Here is a 22,767-nt window from a genome sequence, read left to right as displayed (position 1 = left end):
CCAGAAATCTTGCTTGTTTGTAGGTGACCAAATACTTATTTTCCACCATAATTTGCAAATAAATTCATAAAAATCCTACAATGTGATTTTCTGGATTTTTCCCCCTCATTTTGTCTGTCATAGTTGAAGTGTACCTATGATGAAAATTACAGGCCTCTCTCATCTTTTTAAGTGGGAGAACTTGCACAATTGGTGGCTGACTAAATACTTTTTTGCACCACTGTATATACAGGGCCTAAAATTAACACCCGCCACCTGCCAAACGTGAGTCGATTTGGCATTGGCGGGTAAGAATGTCTAATTCACCTGTCAGGTTGGCGTGTGGTAACGCTCCGGGCTCTATAGTGTAAGCATTTAATTAAAATAGTTAAGTATGGGCACAAGTGCGAGTTGTGATCAATAACTAAATAAATGCTGGAGTATCTATTTTCAAAGTATTTCTGCCTTTTGTTTCATATTTTCAAATGCACAAAGAAATCTGAATCCTAAGATTATAGCTATCCCACCTCGCACAGCAACACTGCCTGTCTAGGGGGGGATGTCAGCACTGCTAGTACTGAAAGATTTGTTTTTAGAAACAATGGGCACAGGCATAAAAGTTGGTCTAATTTACTCGAAAGTCTACTAAAGTGAGACTTTGTCCTCGTGTTTCTTGGCTATTAAAATTGTTTTGTTCAAATGCTAGGTTGCTTTTCAATGTTTGAGTTTGCTCCCACTGCTAGCAAAAAGAGTGACATTCTCACAGGCATATGTGATGACTGAGTGGCCCGGTTACCAAGGTAACCTTAAAGAGGCAGCTAAACATTTATGTCTCTGATATTTTTGTTACAATACTCAGATCACAGAATATTAAATTAAACCGTACAAGTTAGCATTGGATCACAAAACTACCTCTAACTCCCTTCATACTGGACACACAGACTCTGGGGAAGTATCCCTTTAACAACAGCTATCCTCATTGACAAGTCAAACCTATAAGGAAAATGTCACCTTACCAAATGGTTGTTTTGATTGTCGATAGGTAGATATAATACACTTCAGTCTGAACTTTGTTGTGCTTGATTCAAAATGGTTCCCTGCACCTTTCTCTCATCCTTTAAACCTCCCCCTCCCCATTTGACAATCCACCAATCATAGCAGCTCACAGGAGAAAGGAAACAGAAAGTAAAAGCAGTGATCAGCTGAGAACAGGGTCATTAGTGTCTGACTCTCCTATTCCAGGAAGGAGAGACAGAAACTAGCCACCAGACTGTAGTGTAGCAACCCTCTGTGGGTGGTAAAATCATCTGGACTAGTTTCAAATGTTATTTTCAATACCTTGTTTTGCCTCTTTTTCAGTGTCTTTTTAAATTGTCAGGGACCATGTTGGCATACATAACTTGCGTGTTGCACCAGATTTGCTATCAAGCTGATTAATATTCAGTCCCTAGGCAGATGTTAAACTGTAGCAACAGGAGACAACACAGTAAAACACGTTGCTCCAGTATCTTATCTGTGTAGTAATAACATGAATGATGTATATTGGCTAGATGTTGGAATGGGATTAGAGATGATGGTGACTAAGCAATAAGAGGAAAACAGAACAGAAAAACAGGAGAGTGAGGGATGACGTGAGTGAAGAGAGAGAGTGGGAGGGAGGGAGGGAGGGATTGGTCCAAGGGCTTGAGTTTCGGTTTCCTGGTCTGCTACAGCTGGCCACATCTGAGCTGTTACCAGGGAAGTCATGTGACCGTGCTTGCAGAAATCAGAGGCTTGTTTTTATGTGTGTGTGTGTGTGCATGTGCTGCCATGTACACTTGTTTTTCAGGCCTCTTCCTATTCTATTCCATTTAACACAGAGAACCCTGACTATAGAATGGCCTTGTCCTATTTTAGCCTCTATCCCCATCCCCTAGGCCTAGCAGCTCCCACTATAAATGTGTAGGGTTCATACAGTTAAAAAGATTCAACAGCACTGAGCAAATTGCAGGTCTGCTGAGAGCAAACTTGAACATTGTGAAAATGCTGTGCAACTTCCAGCATGTTTTTCTGTGCACACTGAGGCTGTACCCGCTTTAAGTTACAGTTTCAGACAGTGGTCAAGTAGGCTACTGTGGATGATGATAATGTAGACCTACCAGAGGGGCCTACCATCAGAAACAATGGAGAAAATGCATCCCATAACATGGAAATAGCTGTTATATCATTCAGCCTCCAGTAGCAGCTGGTGCACCCAAAAAAAAGTGTCAAGGGAAGCCAGTTTGGATTTGGCGTCACTCCTATCAAATCCCATTAGGAGCATACGTCATTGACAGAAAAACTCAAATTGTTGCATCACGTTGTGTTGTTGTCCTCCGGCGGCTAGCTAGCCAGCTAGCTAAAGTTGGCACCTTCTTAAATTAGCCATGGATGGAGATAGGAATTTCAACTTGTGGTTTCACTTAATTCTCCGTACTGACCAATGATTATAACGGCAATTATATCTGCTGTATGGTTGGGATGTCTCCCTAAGGACTGGCCCCCTAACTCCCTGACCCTGTAACTTTGCAGTTAGATCACCAAGATGATAGGGGGGTATTAGCCAATTATTATATATATTTTTAACTGTTTATTCTTATTCTTATTCTCTTTGAAAACTGTTTTAGAAATCTGTATTAAGAATATTGGTAGTAAAAAATATATATATAATTTGAGAGAGTAAATAATTTGTCTAGATTTCCTGAATCAGAAATGCCCTAAACTGTTGTTCTGGTCTATCCTCTCTCGAAGGTTATGGCAAAGATGACCACAGATGGTGTCTAGATCCATGGAAGGGATAATTTGACCAACAGTGTGAACGTTAATCCCCCCTAATTGGCTGACGCATGGCGACAACGGCGTTCAGTACGGTCCTGCACCCCTTCTACCGTGAGACCTGAGTCCGAGCCAGCAAATGATGCCGCAGGCCGGTCCCGACAACAGGCTCAAACACCACTAACCTCTTTTACCACCTACGCAAGAATCGTGTGAAACAGTACGGAGAAAGTCTACGGATGACGGGTGACACCCAAAAAAGTACAGTCGAGTGCTCAAAGGTCAAATTATGAGCCGCTTGGGTGCGACCGCAGAGCGTGACCTCCTGTGACCTCCTGTGTTGACGATCGGCAGGAACTTAGCTATGTGGGAAGTGTAGGGAGGAACAGAGAATGGTGGCAATATCAGCTATCTTGATCTACACAGACAAGCTAAATTACTTTTTGCAAAACTGTTCCCTGTTTCTGTACATCTGCTAACAGTCACAAAGATAAAATGATGTATTTTCTATAAAAGGAATGAGACAACTCTGTTTGTTGGGCTTTCAACAATGCACTGTTGGGTGGATCGTTGATTTCTTCATTTTTGCAAATCTAATAATAAAGTTGTTGTTTGAAATAATCTGCAGTCTCTCTTCCTAAAGCATTTCTACGACAGGGGATTGAAAATGTTGTTATTCGATGCAAAAAAACACTTTACAAAATAAAATGCATTATTATTCCCATACTATTATTACAGAGAATCAGACAAATGATGCTACCCTCAGCCTACTGGCTACTTAGCTTATTCAAGCCTGCCCGAAAATACAACACTGTCCTATTAAGACAAAAAAAACAGCTTTTTACCGACTCGCTTTTCAAAGATAGAAATGTAAACGTTTTGTGCTCTTGTAAGAAGCAATCCCTCACCCATTCACCCATTGCTGATTACAAAGTATCTATAACTGGGCTAATAACGTACTATGTAGCAAAGGATAAGAACAAATGTGCATACATGGCTACATGCAGCTCTCGCTTTGATCTCAACACAAACACATCTACTCACGACCGCTCATGCTGAAAACACAGTCCAGTTGAAAGTGAATGGCACAGATCCATTATGGCAATGGTCTATTTGCATATAGGACTAATGCAGCTCTGATTGGATATGGCGCACCCGTCTGTGTAGAGTACGGGCCTGAGTCGTTCCGGTCAATGCAACAGGATCCTACTCCGATGCATTCTGCCTACAATAAAATCTCTTGCACAGTTAGTATGCAAAACTAAGTCTTACATAGTTTGTTTTGTTTCAGTATCTTGCATTGAAAGTGGCTAATATTGCGTTGATTCGATCACAATTCCTACAGTAGAGGGAAACGTTGATAGTGTTAACTAAGGGGGAAAACTCTAGAATTTTGAGTCAAGTTCAACCTCATACTTCTCTGCGCGGGCTGATATTTTTTCTGTGAGGCAGTCCAGGGGGAGCAGGGTGCACAGCTTAGAGGGAACATTGCTGAAGAGCATTATGGCCATCTATGGGCGATTCACGAGATATATATGTTTTAAATGTTCTCTAAATAAGCTTTGATGTACAATTAAATGTCAAATACACTGCATTTCAAACAGTCATCAATAATCTAATGAATTCAGGGCTTGTGAAATTATACTTAGGCTAAATACAATATAAGCCCAAAATAGTTTAGCCTGCTTTTTTGCCATAATCACTGATCTGGCTTTCAAGTTTGCCTATGGAATGCCCTTTTTGTTACACATTTAACCAGAACCATGCATAATGCACATTCACTAATAATGACTAACTTATTTTATTTATTTATTTATTTATTTATTTACCGTTATTTTACCAGGTAAGTTGACTGAGAACACGTTCTCATTTGCAGCAACGACCTGGGGAATAGTTACAGGGGAGAGGAGGGGGATGAATGAGCCAATTGTAAACTTATTGTAGCAGGCATTATAGAAAATTAAACACAAGTCTCATAAATCTCTCAAGCACACATGCTAGTGAGTAGCCAGCTTATCTTTAGGCTATATTTCAAGTCTAGCCAACTTTGATCTCTTTGTTAGCTAACAAGGTAGATCAGTTGAATTGTTATGAACACACCCTTCTTGTTAACTCAAAATGACACAACGACAAGGTTCCAGTTTAACAACGCTTACTCAACCGCATTAGCGCAATACACGGTTGCCATTCCACCCAGGCCAGGTTCATCAACAACGAGACTCCTACGCAGGAGCACAAATAACAGAGCGATAGCACCGTAATAACAAATATAGGGATATTTAAAACATGAACTTAACACTTCTGTCCATCTCCAACTGTTTGTACAGCATGCTAGCCTGTCTACTTTGTTCAGATGTTGAAATCAGGTTGCCTACCTTATTTCTAGGAATGAGAGAGAACGAAGTTGCCAATTCCTTAAATAATTGTGTTTTATGCTTATTGCACATTTACAAAACAGACTACACAGAAGGAATAACAGTATTTGGCTAAAATGCTGCTACTGGGACCTAGTACCGCAATGACAAACTGTGCATTCATTTTCTAGAATCAATGTTCATTGATACTCCCTTTTTAGTAGTGTCTGCTCTGTGCGCAATGAGAAGCTGCCACATTTTTTATTTTAACTATTTCCTACATGGTAGAATAATAGTGAAGACGTCAAAACTATTAAATAACACATATGGAATCACGTAGTAACCAAAAATGTGTTAAACAAATCAAAATATATTTTATATTATTTAAAGTAGCCACCCTTTGCCTTGATGACAGCTTTGCATTCTCTCAACCAGCTTCATGAGGTAGTCACCTGGAATGCTTTTCCAACACTCTTGAAGGAGTTCCCACATATGCTGAGCACTTGTTGGCTGATTTTCCTTCACTCTGCAGTCCAACTCATCCAGGCAGCATACCTGCCAGCAGCATACCACCCTGCATACCACTGCTGGCTTGCTTCTGAAGCTAAGCAGGGTTGGTCCTGGTCAGTCTCTGGATGGGAGACCAGATGCTGCTGGAAGTGGTGTTGGAGGGCCAGTAGGAGGCACTCTTTCCTCTGGTCTAAAAAAAAATATCCCAATGCACTGTCCTGTAGGGTGCCGTCTTTCGGATGGGATGTTAAACGGGTGTCCTGACTCTCTGAGGTCATTAAAGATCCCATGGCACTTATCGTAAGAGTAGGGGTGTTAACCCCGGTGTCCTGGCTAAATTCCCAATCTGGCCCTCAAACCATCATGGTCACCTAATAATCCCCAGTTTACAATTGGCTCATCTCTCACCTGTAACTATTCCCCAGGTCGTTGCTGTAAATGAGAAGGTGTTCTCAGTCAACTTACCTGGTAAAATAACGGATAAATTAAAAAATCCCAAACCATCTCAATCGGGTTGAGGTCGGGTGATTGTGGAGGCCAGGTCATCTGATGCAGCACTCCATCACTCTCCTTCTTGGTTAAATTGCCCTTACACAGCTGGGGGTGTGTTTTGGGTCATTGTCCTGTTGAAAAACAAATGATAGTACCACGAAACCCAAACCAGGTAGCCATGCTGGTTAAGTGTGTCTTGAATTCTAAATAAATCACTGACAGTGACACCACCATGCTTCACGATGGGAACCACACATGCGTAGATCATCCGTTCACTTACGCCGCGTCTCACAAAGATACGGCGGTTGGAACCAGAAATTTCAATTTGGACTCATCATACCAAAGGACAGATTTCCACCAGCTTAATGTCCATTGCTAGTGTTTCTTCACCCAAGCAAGTGTCTTTTTCTTATTGATGTCCTTTAGCAGTGGTTTCTTTGAAGCAATTCGACCATGAATGTCTGATTCACGCACTCTCCTCTGAACAGTTGATGTTGAGATGTGTCTGTTACTTGAACTCTGTGAAGCATTTATTTGGGCTGCAATTTCTGAGGCTGGTAACTAACAAACTTATCCTCTGCAGTAGAGGTAACTCAGGGGTCTTCCTTTCCTGTGGCGGTCCTCATGAGAGCCAGTTCCATCATAGCGCTTGATGGTTTTTACGACTGCACTTGAAGAAACTTTCGGAGTTCTTGGCATTTTCTGGATTGACTGACCTTCATGTCTTAAAGTAATGATGGACTGTCGTTTCTCTTTGCTTATTTGAGCTGTTTTTGCCATAATATGGACTTGGTTTCTTACTAAATATGGCTATCTTCTGTATACCACCCCATACCTTGTCACAACACAAATGAATGGCTCAAACGCACTAAGAATGAAAGAAATTCCACAAATGAACTTTTAACAAGGTACACCTGTTAATTGAAATGCATTCCAGGTGACTACCTCATTAAGCTGGTTGAGAGAATGCCAAGTGTGCAAAGCTGTCATCAAGGCAAAGGGTGGCTACTTAGAAGAATCTGAAATATTAAATAAATACAAATATTTATTTTAACACATTTACTACATGATTCCATATGTGTTATTTCATAGTTTGATGTCTTCACTATTATTCTACAATGTAGAAAACAGTAAAAATAAAGAAAAACCCTGAAATGAGTAGGTGTCCCCAAACTTTTGACTGGTACTGTATGCATTTGTAAATGGAAATGTGCACACAGGACAGAAGGAGCGAAGAAGACGAGACCAAAACAACAATATGAGAAAAAGCAGAAAGAAACATTCATAATTGTAAAAAAAAAAAAATTAAGGACTTTTGCAAAACAGGCATTTGGAATATTGCGCTCAAACATACATTCGCCCAGCCCTATAGTCTATTCAACACTAAATATAACAACAGAAAGCCTCACCTGTCTTCCTGAGCAGAGCTCCTGACGGGCTTTCATTTACATCCCTCTCTTCTTCCTCTCTCCTCCTCCTCCTCCTCCTCTCCCGTACAGGATCTTGCTGTGGCTGTGAGTATTCCATCTGGTCGCCAGGACTGCTCAGCCTAACCAAGTTCATCTTGTCCTGTCTCTCCACACACACCTGGTCCCCCAGGGCAGCAAACAGCTCTTGGAGGCCTGCCAGCCCATATTCTCCGAGGGTCAGCTGCCTGCCGTACATCTTCTTGTAGCAGGCACAAAGCTTTGGCACCTCCACACCACCAGGGATGGCGCCGAGCATGAGCAGCACCTCTCTTCTGAGCCTGTTCAGGCACACAGCTGGAGAGGAAGACAAATCAACACGTTAGGCAAAACCAAAGATCTCCTTGTTTCGAAAATACAACGTCTGCCTACAGATCTGAGGGTTGGATTGGTGTAAGTAAGACGGCGGAATCCATGTTTTCACTTATCCACTCATATACAGATCAGTGGGTTCCTCAACTTCTTACCTTTGCTGATATCCTGTGCTGAGCATGCAGGTGCAGTGGGACGTTCTTTAGCTGCTGCTGACGATGATGCTAATGGTGAGGAAGATGATGAGGTGGTTGTCTGTAGACGAGACATGATAGGCCATACAGTCAGTCCTCCAGTAGAGGAGAAGCGGAGCTGGTCAGGCATGGTCTTCAGCAGTGTCTCTAGTGCCAACAACCTAGAATGAAATAAGATAGGATTAGAAAGTTTGTACTTCACCGATACCTACTGTATGAGAAAACATTTACCATAGTAACAATGTAGAGTAGGGTAAAGATAAGATAATGATTAAAAATTTTGGTTGCAGCTCTATATACAAAAAAGCAATCAAAACATAGACAAGGACATATACAAAGAGAAAACAAATACAGGTAGAAAAAAATTGTTAATGAGCCATCAATAATCATTAGTACACTATACATCAGTACACTGTCATCTGCTAGGATAGCTGGGCACTAGGCCAGCGTTTCCCAAACTCGGGCCTCTGGAGCCCAAGGGGTGCACATTGTGTTTTCTGCCCTAACACTACACAGCTGATTCAAATGATCAAAGCTTGATGATTAGTTGATTATTTTAATCAGTTGTGTAGTGCTATGGCAAAAAACAAAATGTGCATCCCTTTGGGATGGCGTGTTTGGTAAACCCTGTACTAGGTTCCCCAACTTGCGGCCTGCAGGTCAAATTTGGCCCGCGGATGATTTTTCTGAGGGGGAGGACGTAAAAGTCAGTAAAAACACTAGCAAATCAGCTCCAAGTTATTTTAATTTTGGAAACATGTTAAAGTATTCCCAAACATAATAGAGATATACAGTTGAAGTTAGAAGTTTACATACACCTTAGCCAAATACATTTAAACTCAGTTTTTCACAATTCCTGACATTTAATACAAGTACAAATTCCCTGTCTTAGGATCACCACATTATTTTAAGAATTTGAAATGTCAGAATAATAGTAGAGAGAATGATTTATTTCAGCTTTTATTTCTTTCATCACAGTCCCAGTGGGTCAGACGTTTACATACACTCAATTAGTATTTGGTAGCATTGCCTTTAAATTGTTTAACTTGGGTCAAACGTTTCGGGTAGCCTTCCACAAGCTTCCCACAATAAGTTGGGTTAATTTTGGCCCATTCCTCCTGACAGAGCTGGTGTAAATGAGTCAGGTTTATAGGCCTCCTTGCTCTCACACGCTTTTTCAGTTCTGCCCACGCATTTTCTATAGGATTGAGGGCAGGACTTGGGATGGCCACTCCAATACCTTGACTTTGTTGTCCTTAAGCCATTTTGCCACAACTTTGGAAGTATGCTTGGGGTCATTGTCCATTTGGAAGACCCATTTGCGACCAAGCTTTAACTTCCTGACTGATGTCATGAAACGTTGCTTCAATATATCCACATAATTTTCCTTCCTCATGAAGCCATCTGTTTTGTGAAGTGCACCAGTCCCTCCTGCAGCAAAGCACCCCCAGAACATGATGCTGCCACCCCCGTGCTTCATGGTTGGGATGGTGTTCTTCGGCTTGCAAGCCTCCTCCTTTTTCCTCCAAACATAACAATGTTCATTATGGCCAAGCAGTTCTATTTTTGGTTCATCAGACCAGAGGACCAAAAAGTACGATCTTTTTCCCCATGTGCAGTTGCAAACCGTAGCCTGGCTTTTTTAGGGCAGTTTTGGAGCAGTGGCTTCTTCCTTGCTGAGCGGCCTTTCAGGTTATGTCGCCATAGGACTCGTTTAACTGTGGATATAGATACTTTTGTACCTGTTTACTCCAGCATTTTCACATGGTCCTTTGCTGTTGTTCTGGGATTGATTTGCACTTTTCGCACCAAAGCATGTTCATCTCTAGGAGACAGATTGCGTCTCCCTCCTGAGCGGTACGACGGCTGAGTGGTTCCATGGTGTTTATATTTGCGTACTATTGTTTGTACAGATGAACGTGGTACCTTCAGGCGTTTGGAAATTGCTCCCAGGGATGAACCAGACTTGTGGAGGTCTACAATTGTTTTTGTGAGGTCTTGGCTGATTTCTTTTGACTTTCCCATGATGTCAAGCAAAGAGGCACTGAGTTTGAAGGTAGGCCTTGAAATACATCCACAGGTACACCTCAATTAACTAAAATTGTCAATTAGCCTATCAGAAGCTTCTAAAGCCATGGCATCATTTTCAGGAATTTTCCAAGCTGTTTAAAGGCAGTCAAGTTAGTGTATTTAAACTTCTGACCCACTGGAATTGTGATACAGTGAATAAGTTTACAAATCTGTCTGTAAACAAATGTTGAAAAAATTACTTGTGTCATACAAAGTAGATATCCTAACCGACTTGCCAAAACTATAGTTTGTTAACAACAAATTTGTGAAGTGGTTGAAAAACAAATTTTAATGACTCCAACCTAAGTGTATGTAAATTCCGACTTCAACTGTATGTGATTGCATACAAACGTAAGCAAGGTTTGAAATGATTATGTTTTAGGAAAATATTATCTGTTGGGCTTCTTGCAGTCAACTTAGTCTACAAATTATTTGTAATTACATTCTGGCCCCCTGACCATCCACTCAATAAAAAAATTGTCCTGCTGCTGAATCTAGTTGATGATCCCTGGTGTACAGGCTTTCATACCAGCTCAACTCGTAAGACTGATTTAACCCATGATTAGTTGACTATTGGTGTGTACAGTACATCCCTCGGACCAGTTGCCCTTCACTGGTCTATATTAGAAGTTATCCTTGCCTGTTTGAGCATCCCAGATCCAGAGGCTTGTTGTAGGCCTTCAGGTAAAGGTTGTGAATCTTGAATATGGAGAGACCCTCAGGATAGTCCATACACAGATGTACCAGCTCTCCCTTTGTTTCCTCCATGATATCAGTCTGCTTTCAAGAGGAAACGTTTAGTCTATTTGACTGGCATCAAGTAAACACATGTAGCTAGCTTCATGTAATACAAATAGGCACACTGTGGGGTTAGTGGTGTGATGTTCAAAGCAGTAGCTGTGCACTTTTGGGCTCCCTCTGTTTCATGCAGTACCTGGGTCTGATGTTCCTGTGTGCTGTCAAGGCCTGTCAGGTAAATAAGTTCTTGGAGCACAGCGACTCATCATTGGTCCTGGGGAATGGCACATGATGATATAAAACATATAACTAAAGATATTTTATTGCAACAGTGGAATTTTGTTTAGCTAGTTTGATGTTGCTGCAGAACACGACAAAGCAAAACTTGATGTTGCTGCAAACATGTCAAAACGGGCTTGAAGTCTGATTTTAAAAAAGTAGATAGCTAGCTACAAGTGCCCACGTGCCGGTGTGACGTTGATAGCTGGCTCTAACTAGTACACTGTCTTTGAACAAGATTAGCTAGCTAGCCAGTTATCTACTCTCCCTTTTCAAGTGATTTAGCTACATTCGCCTCCAAAGCCACATTATCTAGCTTATTAATTGTACATAGTGGCGTTTATCACTAACTACCTACCTAGCTAACTAATGTTCGTTAGCTAACGTCCCGCACCCAGTGAGTACCAGGGGTGTATTCATTCCGCCAGTTGCCAAACGTTTCGCAATAAAGCGACAGTTTCCATTGGACAAATTCAGGTAAGTCCCTCTCCGTTTCGTTCCATTTGCTTCCGTTTAAGAAACGTTTTGCTACAGAATTGGTTAAATGAATACACCCCTGCTAACGATAGCCACCTACCTGGCTGCCTAGTTAAGACACTTCTGGCGCATCTTGCATTTATAAACAAATAATTTCACACCGTAAATAATCTGCAATTATCCGTAGATGTTACTGACAAAACTCAGAAAGGCGAGCTGCTGCACTTGGTTTTAAATTGCCTCTGGTTCCTTGGCTACAATGTTTACGTGGCTAGACTACATTATTTATCGATTGTAATACACGGGGACTGTATTGAAATGTTATGTCGCCACCTATTGGGAAGGAGATATCAAATAAAATGTAATCTACTCTAGTATCAATGAACGTTTTGACCAATGATTTATCATTGGTTTTTGACTCTTGTATGACAATATATGAATATTACAACAGAATACCTGATTGATAACATAATATTGACAATATAGACAGACATTCAGTGACTGAGACATAGGCCTAATATGTTTAATGATACAACATGTCAAACCAACAGCAGTTCTATCATCTGCATTTTATGTCTTGAATTATTTGTTTTTATAGCAACGGTTATATTAGGATTATGTAATTTATGATATTAAATGAAAAAAAAAATATGGTCAGTTTAATCCCACACAAATTTGTATTTGATGTCCTTCATTTGTTTCTTGTAAATTGCATCAAAGTATTCTGCCTGGGCCACAGTGAATTGGTTTTTCCAATCTCCAGCGATTCCTGCAGAAACATAGTCACATTAATACTTAGGACTGTTACAGAAGGCCTATCATTTCCAAATACTCTGTTCAAAGATATTGTAATTTATAAAGATATGTGGGTACCTTTCCTAAGGAACTCTGATTTATTATGGTCCATAAACTCATTGGGTACCAGGGAGTAGTTGGACATCTTGTTCTGTTTCATGTTCTTGAACACACAATGGTCTGCTATCTTCTCTATTACCTCAGAGTCCAGAGACTTCCCCATGAATTGGGAGATCTTTGACACAGAATCCCTCAGATCCTGGAGGGTTACATGATTTTATATCAATCACTTTGAAGTACTACAATTAAATATATCCATGTGTGTTCTTGACTGAATCTGACTAAGTTGTGTTGGGAGTAACCACAGTAGATGAAACATTTTTTAAACAAATTGTAGGGGTAAAAACATGGTGGTCTATACAATACATCCCTAACATCAAACGCACTCATCTCGAAAGCTGTATAAAGGAAGAGATGTTATCATATGCAATTATCACGTTCAAATGTAAGTCCTTTTGTTAGGGTATTGACTGAACATACGATACTCACAAATATCATCTCTTCGTAGGAGATGTACATGGTGCGGTCCTGGTCCTTAGCATTCAACCAGCCTATCACGTGGTCAAACCACGAACCAAACATCACTGGGGGGGGGGAACCACAAATGCATCATCAAAGCTATTACAAAAAAGGACAACTACAAATGCTCTATCAATACTTGATAGGCCAGTGAATGAATTGTGAATAACAGAGGTAGCATCAATTATTCAAAGGAAGGAGACTAAACAGTATATCATCAATTGTTAATGATAATTCCAGGGTAATAAATATGCTGGCCTTGAATTGCTCTTTTGCTAAATTGCTCCTGTTCTTTCATATTGGATATTTGAGCCCATAGATTCTAGAGCCAAGTCTGCTTTATACAGTAGAGCAGGTCACCGGGACCCAAATAAATCTGCCAATCAAAAAAACATAGATCACTTAGCCTTTTCTGATTCTAAAAGCATGAAACTGATATTATCAAAATGTCTGTAATAGTTGGAAAATAAGAAAGAATACTAAACCTTTTCCATTGATGAACTTCTGCAGGAATTGGTCCTGAGTGCCAGGTTTGACCAGGTAGGAGGCCATGCCGTAGTAGTGATAGGAGGATGTGAACACATCTTTAGGGTTTCTCATCACATAGATGACCTGGAGATGAGGAATCTCTCTGATCAACCATTCATTACCCAAGGCCATTGTGTATTATTCTAATAGTGCACAATGTGCGCAATCAGCCTTAGAATTGTAACATTCGATGTAGTGTAGTGACAGACTACATTCTCTTGACATGATGAGAAATGTGATCAACTGGGTATTAAACCCAGGTCATCAATGTGACCCATGATCGTGTTAGCCCATTGTGTTAAAGCCTAAAGCTAAAGCAGCATAGTTCACCAAACCAGCTCCACTGCAGGAGCTGATCTACAGTGCACTACCTTAGGCTTGACAGTGAAGAAGGAGGCGGGCATCATGTTGTAGTGGTAGTGGGTAGCAAACAGGCGTGGTGATGCCCTCTGCTCCAGATTGAGGACACAGGCCCTAAGCTCTTCTAGCCAAGGAACCCTGTCCCAGTTTGGGACAGTCAGCACCGGGGTCAGGTCCCCTCCACTCTGTACCAGGGGAACAATCTCCTGCATCCATGTTGTACCTGGGGGGAGAGGGAGACGGACAAAGACAGCGGTAAAGACAGGTGGAGTGGAAAAGTTTGAGCTTCATGTACATACCCAAAATAAAGCTCTGGCAGGGAATGAACCCCATGAACCAGCAAGTCTGTACTCCCAAATGAAGGCATGCTAACTGCAGTCCTGGAAATGGTCATACAGTGCAATCGGAAAGTATTCAGACCTCTTGACTTTTCCACATTTTGTTACTAATTTATAAAATATGACATTTACATAAGTATTCAGGCCCTTTACTCAGTACTTTTTGACGCACCTTTGGCATCGATTAAAGCCTCGAGTCTTCTTCGGTATGACGCTACAAGCTTGGCACAACTGTATTTGGGGAGTTTCTCCCATTCTTCTCTGGAGATCCTCTCAAGCTCTGTCAAGTTGGATGGGGAGCGTCGCTCAAGAGATGTTCGATCAGGTTCAAGTCCGGGCTCTGCCTGGGCCACTCAAGGACATTCAGAGACTTGTCCCGAAGCCACTCCTGCATTGTCTTGGGTGTGTACTTAGGGTTGTTGTCCTGTTGGAAGGTGAACCTTGGCCCCAGTTTGAGGTCCTGAGCGCTCTGGTGCAGGTTTTCATCAAGGATCTCTATACTTTGCTCTGTTCATATTTCCCTCGATCCTGACTAGTCTCCCAGTCCCTGCCACTGAAAAACATCCCCACAGCGTGATACTGCCACTACCACCATGCTTCACCGTAGGGATGGTGCCAGATTTCTTCCAGACGTGACACTTGGCATTCAGGCCAAAGAGTTCAATCTTGATTTCATCAGACCAAAGAATCGTGTTTCTCATGGTCTGAGTGTCTTTAGGTGCATTTTGGCAATTTCCAAGTGGGCTGTCATGTGTCTTTTACTGAGGAGTGGCTTCCTTCTGGCTGCTCTACCATAAAGGCCTGATTGGTAGAGTGCTGCAGAGATGGTTTTCCTTCTGGAAGGTTTTCCCATTTCCACAGAGAAACTCTGGAGCTCTGTCAGAGTGACCATCGGGTTCTTGGTCTACTCCCTGACCATGGCCCTTCTCCCCCGGTTGCTCAGTTTGGCCGGGCGGTCAGCTCTAGGAAGAGTCTTCGTGGTTCCAAACTTCTTCCATTTAAGAATGATGGAGGCCACTGTGTTCTTGGGGACCTTCAATGCTGCAGACATTAATTGGTACACTTCCCCAGATCTGTGCCTTGACACAATCCTTTATCAGAGCTCTAGGGACAATTCCTTAGTTTTTGCTCTGACATACACTGTCAACTGTGGGACCTTATATTGACAGGTGTGTGCTTTTTCAAATCATGTCCAATCAATTTGACTCCAATCAAGTTGTAGAAACATCTCAAGGATGATCAATGGAAACAGGATGCACCTGAGCTCAATTTCGAGTCTCATAGCAAAGGGTCTGAATACTTATGTAAATTAGGTATATTTTTTTTATTTTTAATACATTTGAAAAAAATCTAAAAGCGTGTTTTCGCTTTGTTATTATGGGGTATTGTGTGTAGATTGATGAGGAAAAATATTAATTCAATCAATTTTAGAATAAGGCCGTAACGTAAAAATATGCAAAAAGTAAAGGGGTCTGGATACTTTCCGAATGCAATGTATATACCGAGGGTAGGATTGCTACAGTATCATAGCTTTAGCCCACAAGTACAGACAGACCTCTTTGTGATTTGCAGTCACTCAGGCATGTGCCTTATAAAGGCAACAGTAGGCTTGACAACTATTTAGTGTTCACTATCACAGTGTGTGTTGCAGCAGTTCATGTATTATCAACTCAGTCTGTGCAATTGTCGACCAATAGTCTATAGTTGTTTATTAATAAAGCTACTTACCTGACTTAGGATATGTGACAATGAGAATGTCGTCGTGACGAAAAGTAAACTCCTCATAGTATTTCAGGCTCTCCTGAGGGTGTAGGTGTGTGGGGAGGTAGACCCCCTTGTATTCTGTGTACAGCTCTGCTTCTGTCATGATTCCAAACTGCTCAGTGTGAGAAAGAACAACTGGTAAAACTGTCAGAGACAGTCTGTCCTAGCGATTGACCTTTAGTACTTTATTAACTTCGCTACGTGCTTAAAATATAAGCAGCACTCATCTGTCGTTCACCCTCTTTCTCCCCCTCTCTGTCTGTGTTATTTTATTGTACAAGTAAACAGAGTGCTGGACTAGTTGCCAGAATATATTAACGTCATGAAAGGACTTGCAGTTTGGAATGTGATATGGTGATATGCTGTTTAGGCGGATTCTGCAAGTAAGCATTTCATTGGACGGTGCATACTATGGGTTTCTCATTAAGCATGGGGTCAATTTCACGCCATATGTATTGTATATGTAAAATATATATATATATATACAGTGAGGGAAAAAAGTATTTGATCCCCTGCTGATTTTGTACGTTTGCCCACTGACAAAGAAATGATCAGTCTATAATTTTAATGGTAGGTGTATTTGAACAGTGAGAGACAGAATAACAACCAAAAAATCCAGAAAAACGCATGTCAAAAATGTTATAAACTGTTTTGCTTTTTAATGAGGGAAATAAGTATTTGACCCCTCTGCAAAACATCACTTAGTACTTGGTGGCAAAACCCTTGTTGGCAATCACAGAGGTCAGACGTTTCTTGTAGTGTACAAACCTGGTGGCCAACATCTCAGGAGGGATTTTGTCCCACTCCTCTTTGCAGATCTTCTTCAAGTCATTAAGATTTCGAGGCTGACGTTTGGCAACTCGAACCTTCAGCTCCCTCCACAGATTTTCTATGGGATTAAGGGCTGGAGACTGGCTAGGCCACTCCAGGACCTTAATGTGCTTCTTCTTGAGCCACTCCTTTGTTGCCTTGTCCGTGTGTTTTGGGTGATTGTCATGCTGGAATACCCATCCACGACCCATTTTCAATGCCCTGGGTGAGGGAAGGAGGTTCTCACCCAAGATTTGACGGTACATGTCCCTGTTCTTCGTCCCTTTGATGGGGTGAAGTTGTCCTGTCCCCTTAGCAGAAAAACACCCCCAAAGCATAATGTTTCCACCTCCATGTTTGACGGTGGGGATGGTGTTCTTGGGGTCATAGGCAGCATTCCTCCTCCTCCACACACGGCGAGTTGAGTTGATGACAAAGATCTCCATTTTGGTCTCATCTGACCACAACACTTTCACCCAGTTGTCCTCTGAATCATTCAGATGTTCATTGGCAAACTTCAGACGGGCATGTATATGTGCTTTCTTGAGCAGGGGGACGTTGCGGGCACTGCAGGATTTCAGTCCTTCACGACGTAGTGTGTTACCAATTGTTTTCTTGGTGACTATGGTCCCAGCTGCCTTGAGATCATTGACAAGATCCTCCCGGGTAGTTCTGGGCTGATTCCTCACCGTTCTCATGATCATTGCAACTCCACGAGGTGAGATCTTGCATGGAGCCCTAAGCCGAGGGAGATTGACAGTTCTTTCGTGTTTCTTCCATTTGCGAATAATCACACCAACTGTTGTCACCTTCTCACCAAGCTGCTTGCCGATGGTCTTGTAGCCCATTCCAGCCTTGTGTAGGTCTACAATCTTGTCCCTGACATCCTTGGAGAGCTCTTTGGTCTTGGCCATGGTGGAGAGTTTGGAATCTGATTGATTGATTGCTTTTGTGGACAGGTGTCTTTTATACAGGTAACACGCTGAGATTAGGAGCACTCCCTTTAAGAGTGTGCTCCTAATCTCAGCTCATTACCTCTATAAAAGACACCTGGGAGCCAGAAATCTTTCTGATTGAGAGGGGGTCAAATACTTATTTCCCTCATTAAAATGCAAATCAATTTATAAAATTTTTGACATGCGTTTTTCTGGATTTTTTTGTTGTTATTCTGTCTCTCACTGTTCAAATAAACCTACCATTAAAATTATAGATTGATCATTTCTTTGTCAGTGGGCAAACGTACAAAATCAGCAGGGGATCAAATACTTTTTTCCCTCACTGTATATATATATATATATATATATATATGAAAAATAAAGTTGAGAATGTAAACATTATATTTTCGAGGACGGTTGAAATAATGAATGTTGAAATCAAAAACCAAACAACTGAAAGCAAAATGCATAGAATTGTAAACAAAAATAAGACATCAAAATCAAAACCAAAAAACTTGTACGCAAATAATTTTAAAGCGAGAGCAAAACTATGACAAATTATTTTAAAAAATATTTGAAAACGAATGCAACCTATTGAATACATTTTGCCTGCATGAATTACCTTTTGGTTACGCTACTCGTAAATTAGCTTTCGATGTCTGCTTCTTTGCTTTCAATGCCAGTTTTTTTCGATTGGGAATTTTGGTATTATTTTTCCGTGAAGGGCGGGGTTTAGAGGGAGGCGTAGACAATGAGTCTCCATTGGTCCACTCGTTATGGAGTGACGGTTTATCTTAACCCAATCAATGAACATGATAGACAGGCTTTTTCTATTGGCTACATAGCCAGATGGTCTGACGTCACCACCACGCCAAATCTTTCCCATTGTGTTATAAACATGGCGAACCAGCTAACAAAACCTGCACTAAACTTTGGGTAACTAGTTCGATTTTGCGTCATTAAATGTATTAGCTACTAATATCCGTACTTTACCCGTGACTAACAATTGTGAATTACGTTAGCGTAGTTGGCTGGTTTTGGTGTCGGATTAACTAGCCAAATCGACATGGAATTAATGGAAAGACCTCATAGCATGCATGTAACGTTACAGCAGGCCACTGTCAGCAATATATATCTGGATGTGTGAGAAACCCTAAATCGCTTTTCTCATAACAATACCTGAAGCCTAGACTCAATCTTGCCTAAAATGTATTTTAAAGATACGCTTAATATATTGACCTGTTAAGTTACAATTTTGAAGTACGTTACTTAACTAGTTTAGTCGGCTGTCTTAAAGTTGTCTGACTAACTAGACATTTACATTTTTTACAACTAGACAAATGGAATGAATCGCAAGACACTGCATGCCTGTAACTAGTCGCTGCCAGCCTGTAGCTAGCCACTACCAGCCGTAGGGTTGTCCATATGTTTGTATCAAACCAAATCACGTCGAAATAAGACATTGATTTTAGACCCATCACTAATGGACCCAGTTCTGCTAGCTAGGTAACGTTACATGTATCCACCATGACGACACTCTTACGTCATGAGATTGAAATCACATTTCACCCTTTATGGACAGCTACTTGGTTTACAGAAAGCATACTTTCAAACTAGTCATCTGATTTGTATCTGAATTACCCATAGATAACAAAATGTTCTGGACTAGCTGGCTATTTAAGCTAGAGACATTCAAATGTGGTCAAGTCGGTTAATGCATTTCCCCATATATCCAGCTGATGTTCACTTTGTGTTCAGCAGAGAGAGTATTCAGAGGTGGTTTTGGCTGCACACAGCCTCATCTCTGTGCTGATCCAGACTATGAGTCAGGTTCAGAGTCCAGTGCCACTGCATCAATTGCATGTTTTGGGGCATCATCAGCTGACAGAGGTGCAAGGACAGGCCCAGAGACAGCTGCATTACTCCAGTAACCAGGAGATGGCCATGTGCATATCAATGGTCCCAGAATACAGTAAATGTGTAATTTTGCTGTCTATACTGTAAAAGGTTGTGAAAGAGATTTGCGTCAGTTCAAATCTGGTATCAGGACAAAATGTGATTCAGAGTCACCGAATATATTTTAAGTATTTTAATTAAACTCAAGCGATAAATGGTAAATGCAATTTTCGTATATACGGGTTCACTGTATCACCACGCAGGGTAAAGCAGAGAACTGACTGAAATTGTACAGACATCTTTTATACTGTGTCAGTGGTATTTCCAACTTCAGAGTTGGCCTGTCACAGTAGCGGCTTAGCGTGGTTTAGACTTGCTAGCCTATCGGTGGTGCCCAGACACAGCCCTCAGGATTCAAATGTCTGGAATGTTGTTTGTGAAGATTGAACTGATTTGTTGGTTTCTATACATTCCTCAGTTCCTGTTTTCTTGTTATTCAGCATTTTTCCATCTTGTCTCAACCTTGTGGTTTGCACCGTCGACACCCTAGATTAACAACAGCTTCTCTGCAGTCACTCTATGTTTTGTGATTAACATGTCCTACTTCTATAAGGCATATATTCATGCCAAACGAGAATAAAACCATCCCTCACAGTTGCGTCAATCGAATCTGGTATCAGGATAAAATGTGATTCAAAGTCACCGAATATACTTTAAGAATTTTTATTTAGCATATGTGATAAATGGTAAATACAATTTTTGTATATACGGGTTCACTGTATCACCACGCAGGGTAAAGCAGAGAACTGACTGAAATAGTACAGACATCTTCTTTTATACTGTGACAGATGTAGTTCCAACTTTAGAGTGGCCTGTCACAGTAGAGGCTTAGCGTGGTTTAAACCTGCTAGCCTATCGGTGGTGCCCAGGCTGGTCCCAGCCTCACAGCACACAGGATCCAGATATCTGGCTTTTCTGCAGTCACGCTATGTTTTGTGATTAACATGTCCTATTTCTATAAGGCATATATTTTTGTTAAAAAGATAACAAAACCATCCTTCACAATACCCAACCCATCATAGGGTCTACCCTGTTTTGACGATTAATCAATTCAGCCAATCTGTAAATGTATTACTTTTCTCATTAGCATACATCTATTGCACTCACTCACACACTTTGAAACTGTTATGCATCCACAGTTGTTTGGTACTTTACACATTTGCAGACACAATAAGATGAATAGACATGCTCTCTGATACACAGTGACACACTTAAATCTCTCTGATACACAGTGACACAGAGCAAATCAAACGTAGACGTATCAATGTGAATTTTCTCCCTTTTACTTGCTGCCTCTGGAAAAAGAACAATGAACCCTTCCTCCAGAACACCAGGCAAGAATACAAAGGCCTGGAAACCTTTTATTCTGTGTACACCTAAATAAGTTGAACGGCTTCCTGGACATCCTTCAGAAGCAGCCAAATCTCTGCAAGAGTCTCTGTCCCTGGGGAAGATTGCAGTTAGTCAATTTGCTTTATTACTTGTTATGTTGTATGAGACAGTCAGATTTATTTATACATTTCATTTATCCTTGTTCAGCCGGATGCTGACTATGTAGTCGGCCTCATCGCTCCTGAAATGAGCAGGAGAGAGACCTTCAGGACTGCCATAGTCAGAAACTTTAAGGACTTTGTTCAAGATGTGGAAACTGCAGGTGAGCCTCAGCCTTTGTATTATTGTATTTATACATTTTTTGTTAATTGTCAACAGTAATGGTCATAAACCAACAGGGCTGGGAAGATAACTGAACACATTCAGTTGCTGATTACCAGTTTATAATGATAACATCTCTTGGATTACTCACCTAGTAACATAGTCCAATTACTTTGCCTTCAAAAGCCATAGAACATACTATGAACACAGCATTGATTTTCACATTGACTATTCACCATCCCACACACCGGTAACTGTGTTTCAGGAGGAATGGAGGAAGAGGCAGTGCACAGTGAACTTGGAGGAGAGGAAGAAGATGGACACGCGGAGCCATCCAGTCTAACAGTTTTCACTGTTTCCCTAAAGTTATGCCATGGGTCGGGGACACAAGTATTTTATACAAATACTTTTTAAATGTAGGCCTTACAGACACTCACTGTAAATAAGACAAATAAAACCCAATATTTTACCCTTTTAACCACCATACAGCAAAGTGGCACATCCCAAATTATGCTGAGCTGCATGTCACCAGTCTATGGTCCATGTGTCTGTCATGGTGCATTGTCCAGAAACATGCATATATTTTCCATAAAATGTTAGAATTTTCAAACTAATATTCATTGGGACGGCAGATAAAAAGTAATCACTTACATGTGAACACAGAATCCTACTCATTACTCCACCTGCTCAATTGCATCACTTGTTTTTGTTACGTATTGTATCGCATGACATTCTGTTGATTTATTTCTATTTGAAGGTTTATTTTCTGTCAAAAGGATTACCTTTTCCCATAGTTAAAAAAAATAATAATTCACTTAATGACTACAGCTTTTTGTATTCAAACACTTCCATTTTAGACTACATTTTAGTCATTTAAATAAATGTTGTCCATAGTGTGGTGGTAGAATTTGAGGTGAGCTGGTCTGTAGCCTATTCTGTGTTGAACTGTGATTTGCCTCTCATAGATTCTTGGTATGTCTGCACCCTAACACAATGCAATTCTGTTCTGGAACTGTTGCTTGTATAAATAACTTGTGTAGCAATAGGATTGTATTCTCTCACTATATAAGGGGCATGTAACCATTTACTCTGAGCTCTTCCCAGTGAAAATCAGAGATCTCCCCTGCAGCTCCTTGATTAAAGATGTTTCTATTATACAATTAAATAGTCTGCCTGAATCTTTGGTTATTAATGTTGTGGAAAATTTGATTCAATCAAAATCAGCCAATTGGTCTCATTTTGCCACAAACACATTTCATAACACTGCAGCAATTTAGAATGACTAGACAGTTATTCCTTGCGACAGTATCAAGCAGAGGTATAAGGATAGTTCAGCCATAAGTAGCAGCACATAGTTCAAAAGATAAATATCTTGTCGATGGTGA

At 40.9% G+C, this 22,767-nt stretch overlaps 2 protein-coding genes and 1 long non-coding RNA gene across 10 annotated transcripts in view; 1 reads left to right on the top strand and 2 right to left on the bottom strand.

Moving 5' to 3' along the window:
- wu:fj29h11 (uncharacterized) overlaps positions 1–11,985 on the bottom strand; it is a 57,603-nt gene extending 45,618 nt beyond the window's left edge. For 5 of the 8 annotated variants that reach the window (XM_055890397.1, XM_055890403.1, XM_055890402.1 and 2 more), the window contains exons 1-5: positions 11,765–11,985; positions 11,105–11,182; positions 10,811–10,947; positions 8,062–8,261; positions 7,538–7,891 (exon numbers count right to left, since the gene is read on the bottom strand). In XM_055890397.1, coding sequence (XP_055746372.1) covers positions 7,538–7,891; positions 8,062–8,261; positions 10,811–10,938 — 682 coding nt within the window. In that variant the 5' untranslated portion in view covers positions 10,939–10,947; positions 11,105–11,182; positions 11,765–11,985. Of the gene's footprint in view, positions 1–995; positions 1,108–7,537; positions 7,892–8,061; positions 8,262–10,810; positions 10,951–11,104; positions 11,183–11,764 lie in introns of those variants that run through there. The other 3 variants (XM_055890400.1, XM_055890398.1, XM_055890405.1) reach the window with 3 other exon arrangements.
- A 177-nt stretch (positions 11,986–12,162) lies between these two features.
- LOC129829008 (sulfotransferase 2B1-like) lies at positions 12,163–18,496 on the bottom strand. The gene is made up of 7 exons (XM_055890415.1): positions 18,396–18,496; positions 15,993–16,140; positions 13,938–14,149; positions 13,524–13,650; positions 13,009–13,103; positions 12,538–12,718; positions 12,163–12,433 (listed from the first exon to the last, which is right to left on the bottom strand). The coding sequence occupies exons 2-7, from the start codon at positions 16,129–16,131 to the stop codon at positions 12,324–12,326; spliced, it is 864 nt and encodes a 287-aa protein (XP_055746390.1). The 5' UTR covers positions 16,132–16,140; positions 18,396–18,496; the 3' UTR covers positions 12,163–12,323.
- Positions 18,497–18,599: 103 nt separating this feature from the next.
- On the top strand, positions 18,600–22,547 carry LOC129829009 (uncharacterized). The gene is made up of 3 exons (XR_008755327.1): positions 18,600–18,709; positions 21,269–21,383; positions 21,648–22,547. It is a non-coding gene; the product is annotated as an uncharacterized LOC129829009 (long non-coding RNA).
- Positions 22,548–22,767: the final 220 nt, after the last annotated feature.

This window comes from Salvelinus fontinalis, chromosome 30 (genome assembly GCF_029448725.1).
Source record: "Salvelinus fontinalis isolate EN_2023a chromosome 30, ASM2944872v1, whole genome shotgun sequence".
NCBI classification, from domain to species: Eukaryota; Metazoa; Chordata; class Actinopteri; order Salmoniformes; family Salmonidae; genus Salvelinus; species Salvelinus fontinalis.
This window is presented reverse-complemented; position numbering and strand designations above follow the sequence as displayed.

Coding starts and splice junctions, on each gene's coding strand:
- LOC129829008 (XM_055890415.1), bottom strand. CDS start 16,131: ATGACAGAAGCAGAGCTGTACACAGAATACAAGGGGGTCTACCTCCCC. Junction 13,104..13,523: donor GAAGTTCATCAATGGAAAAG/GTTTAGTATTCT, acceptor CCCCCCCCCCAG/TGATGTTTGGTTCGTGGTTT. Junction 12,434..12,537: donor ATCAGAGTTCCTTAGGAAAG/GTACCCACATAT, acceptor ATGTTTCTGCAG/GAATCGCTGGAGATTGGAAA.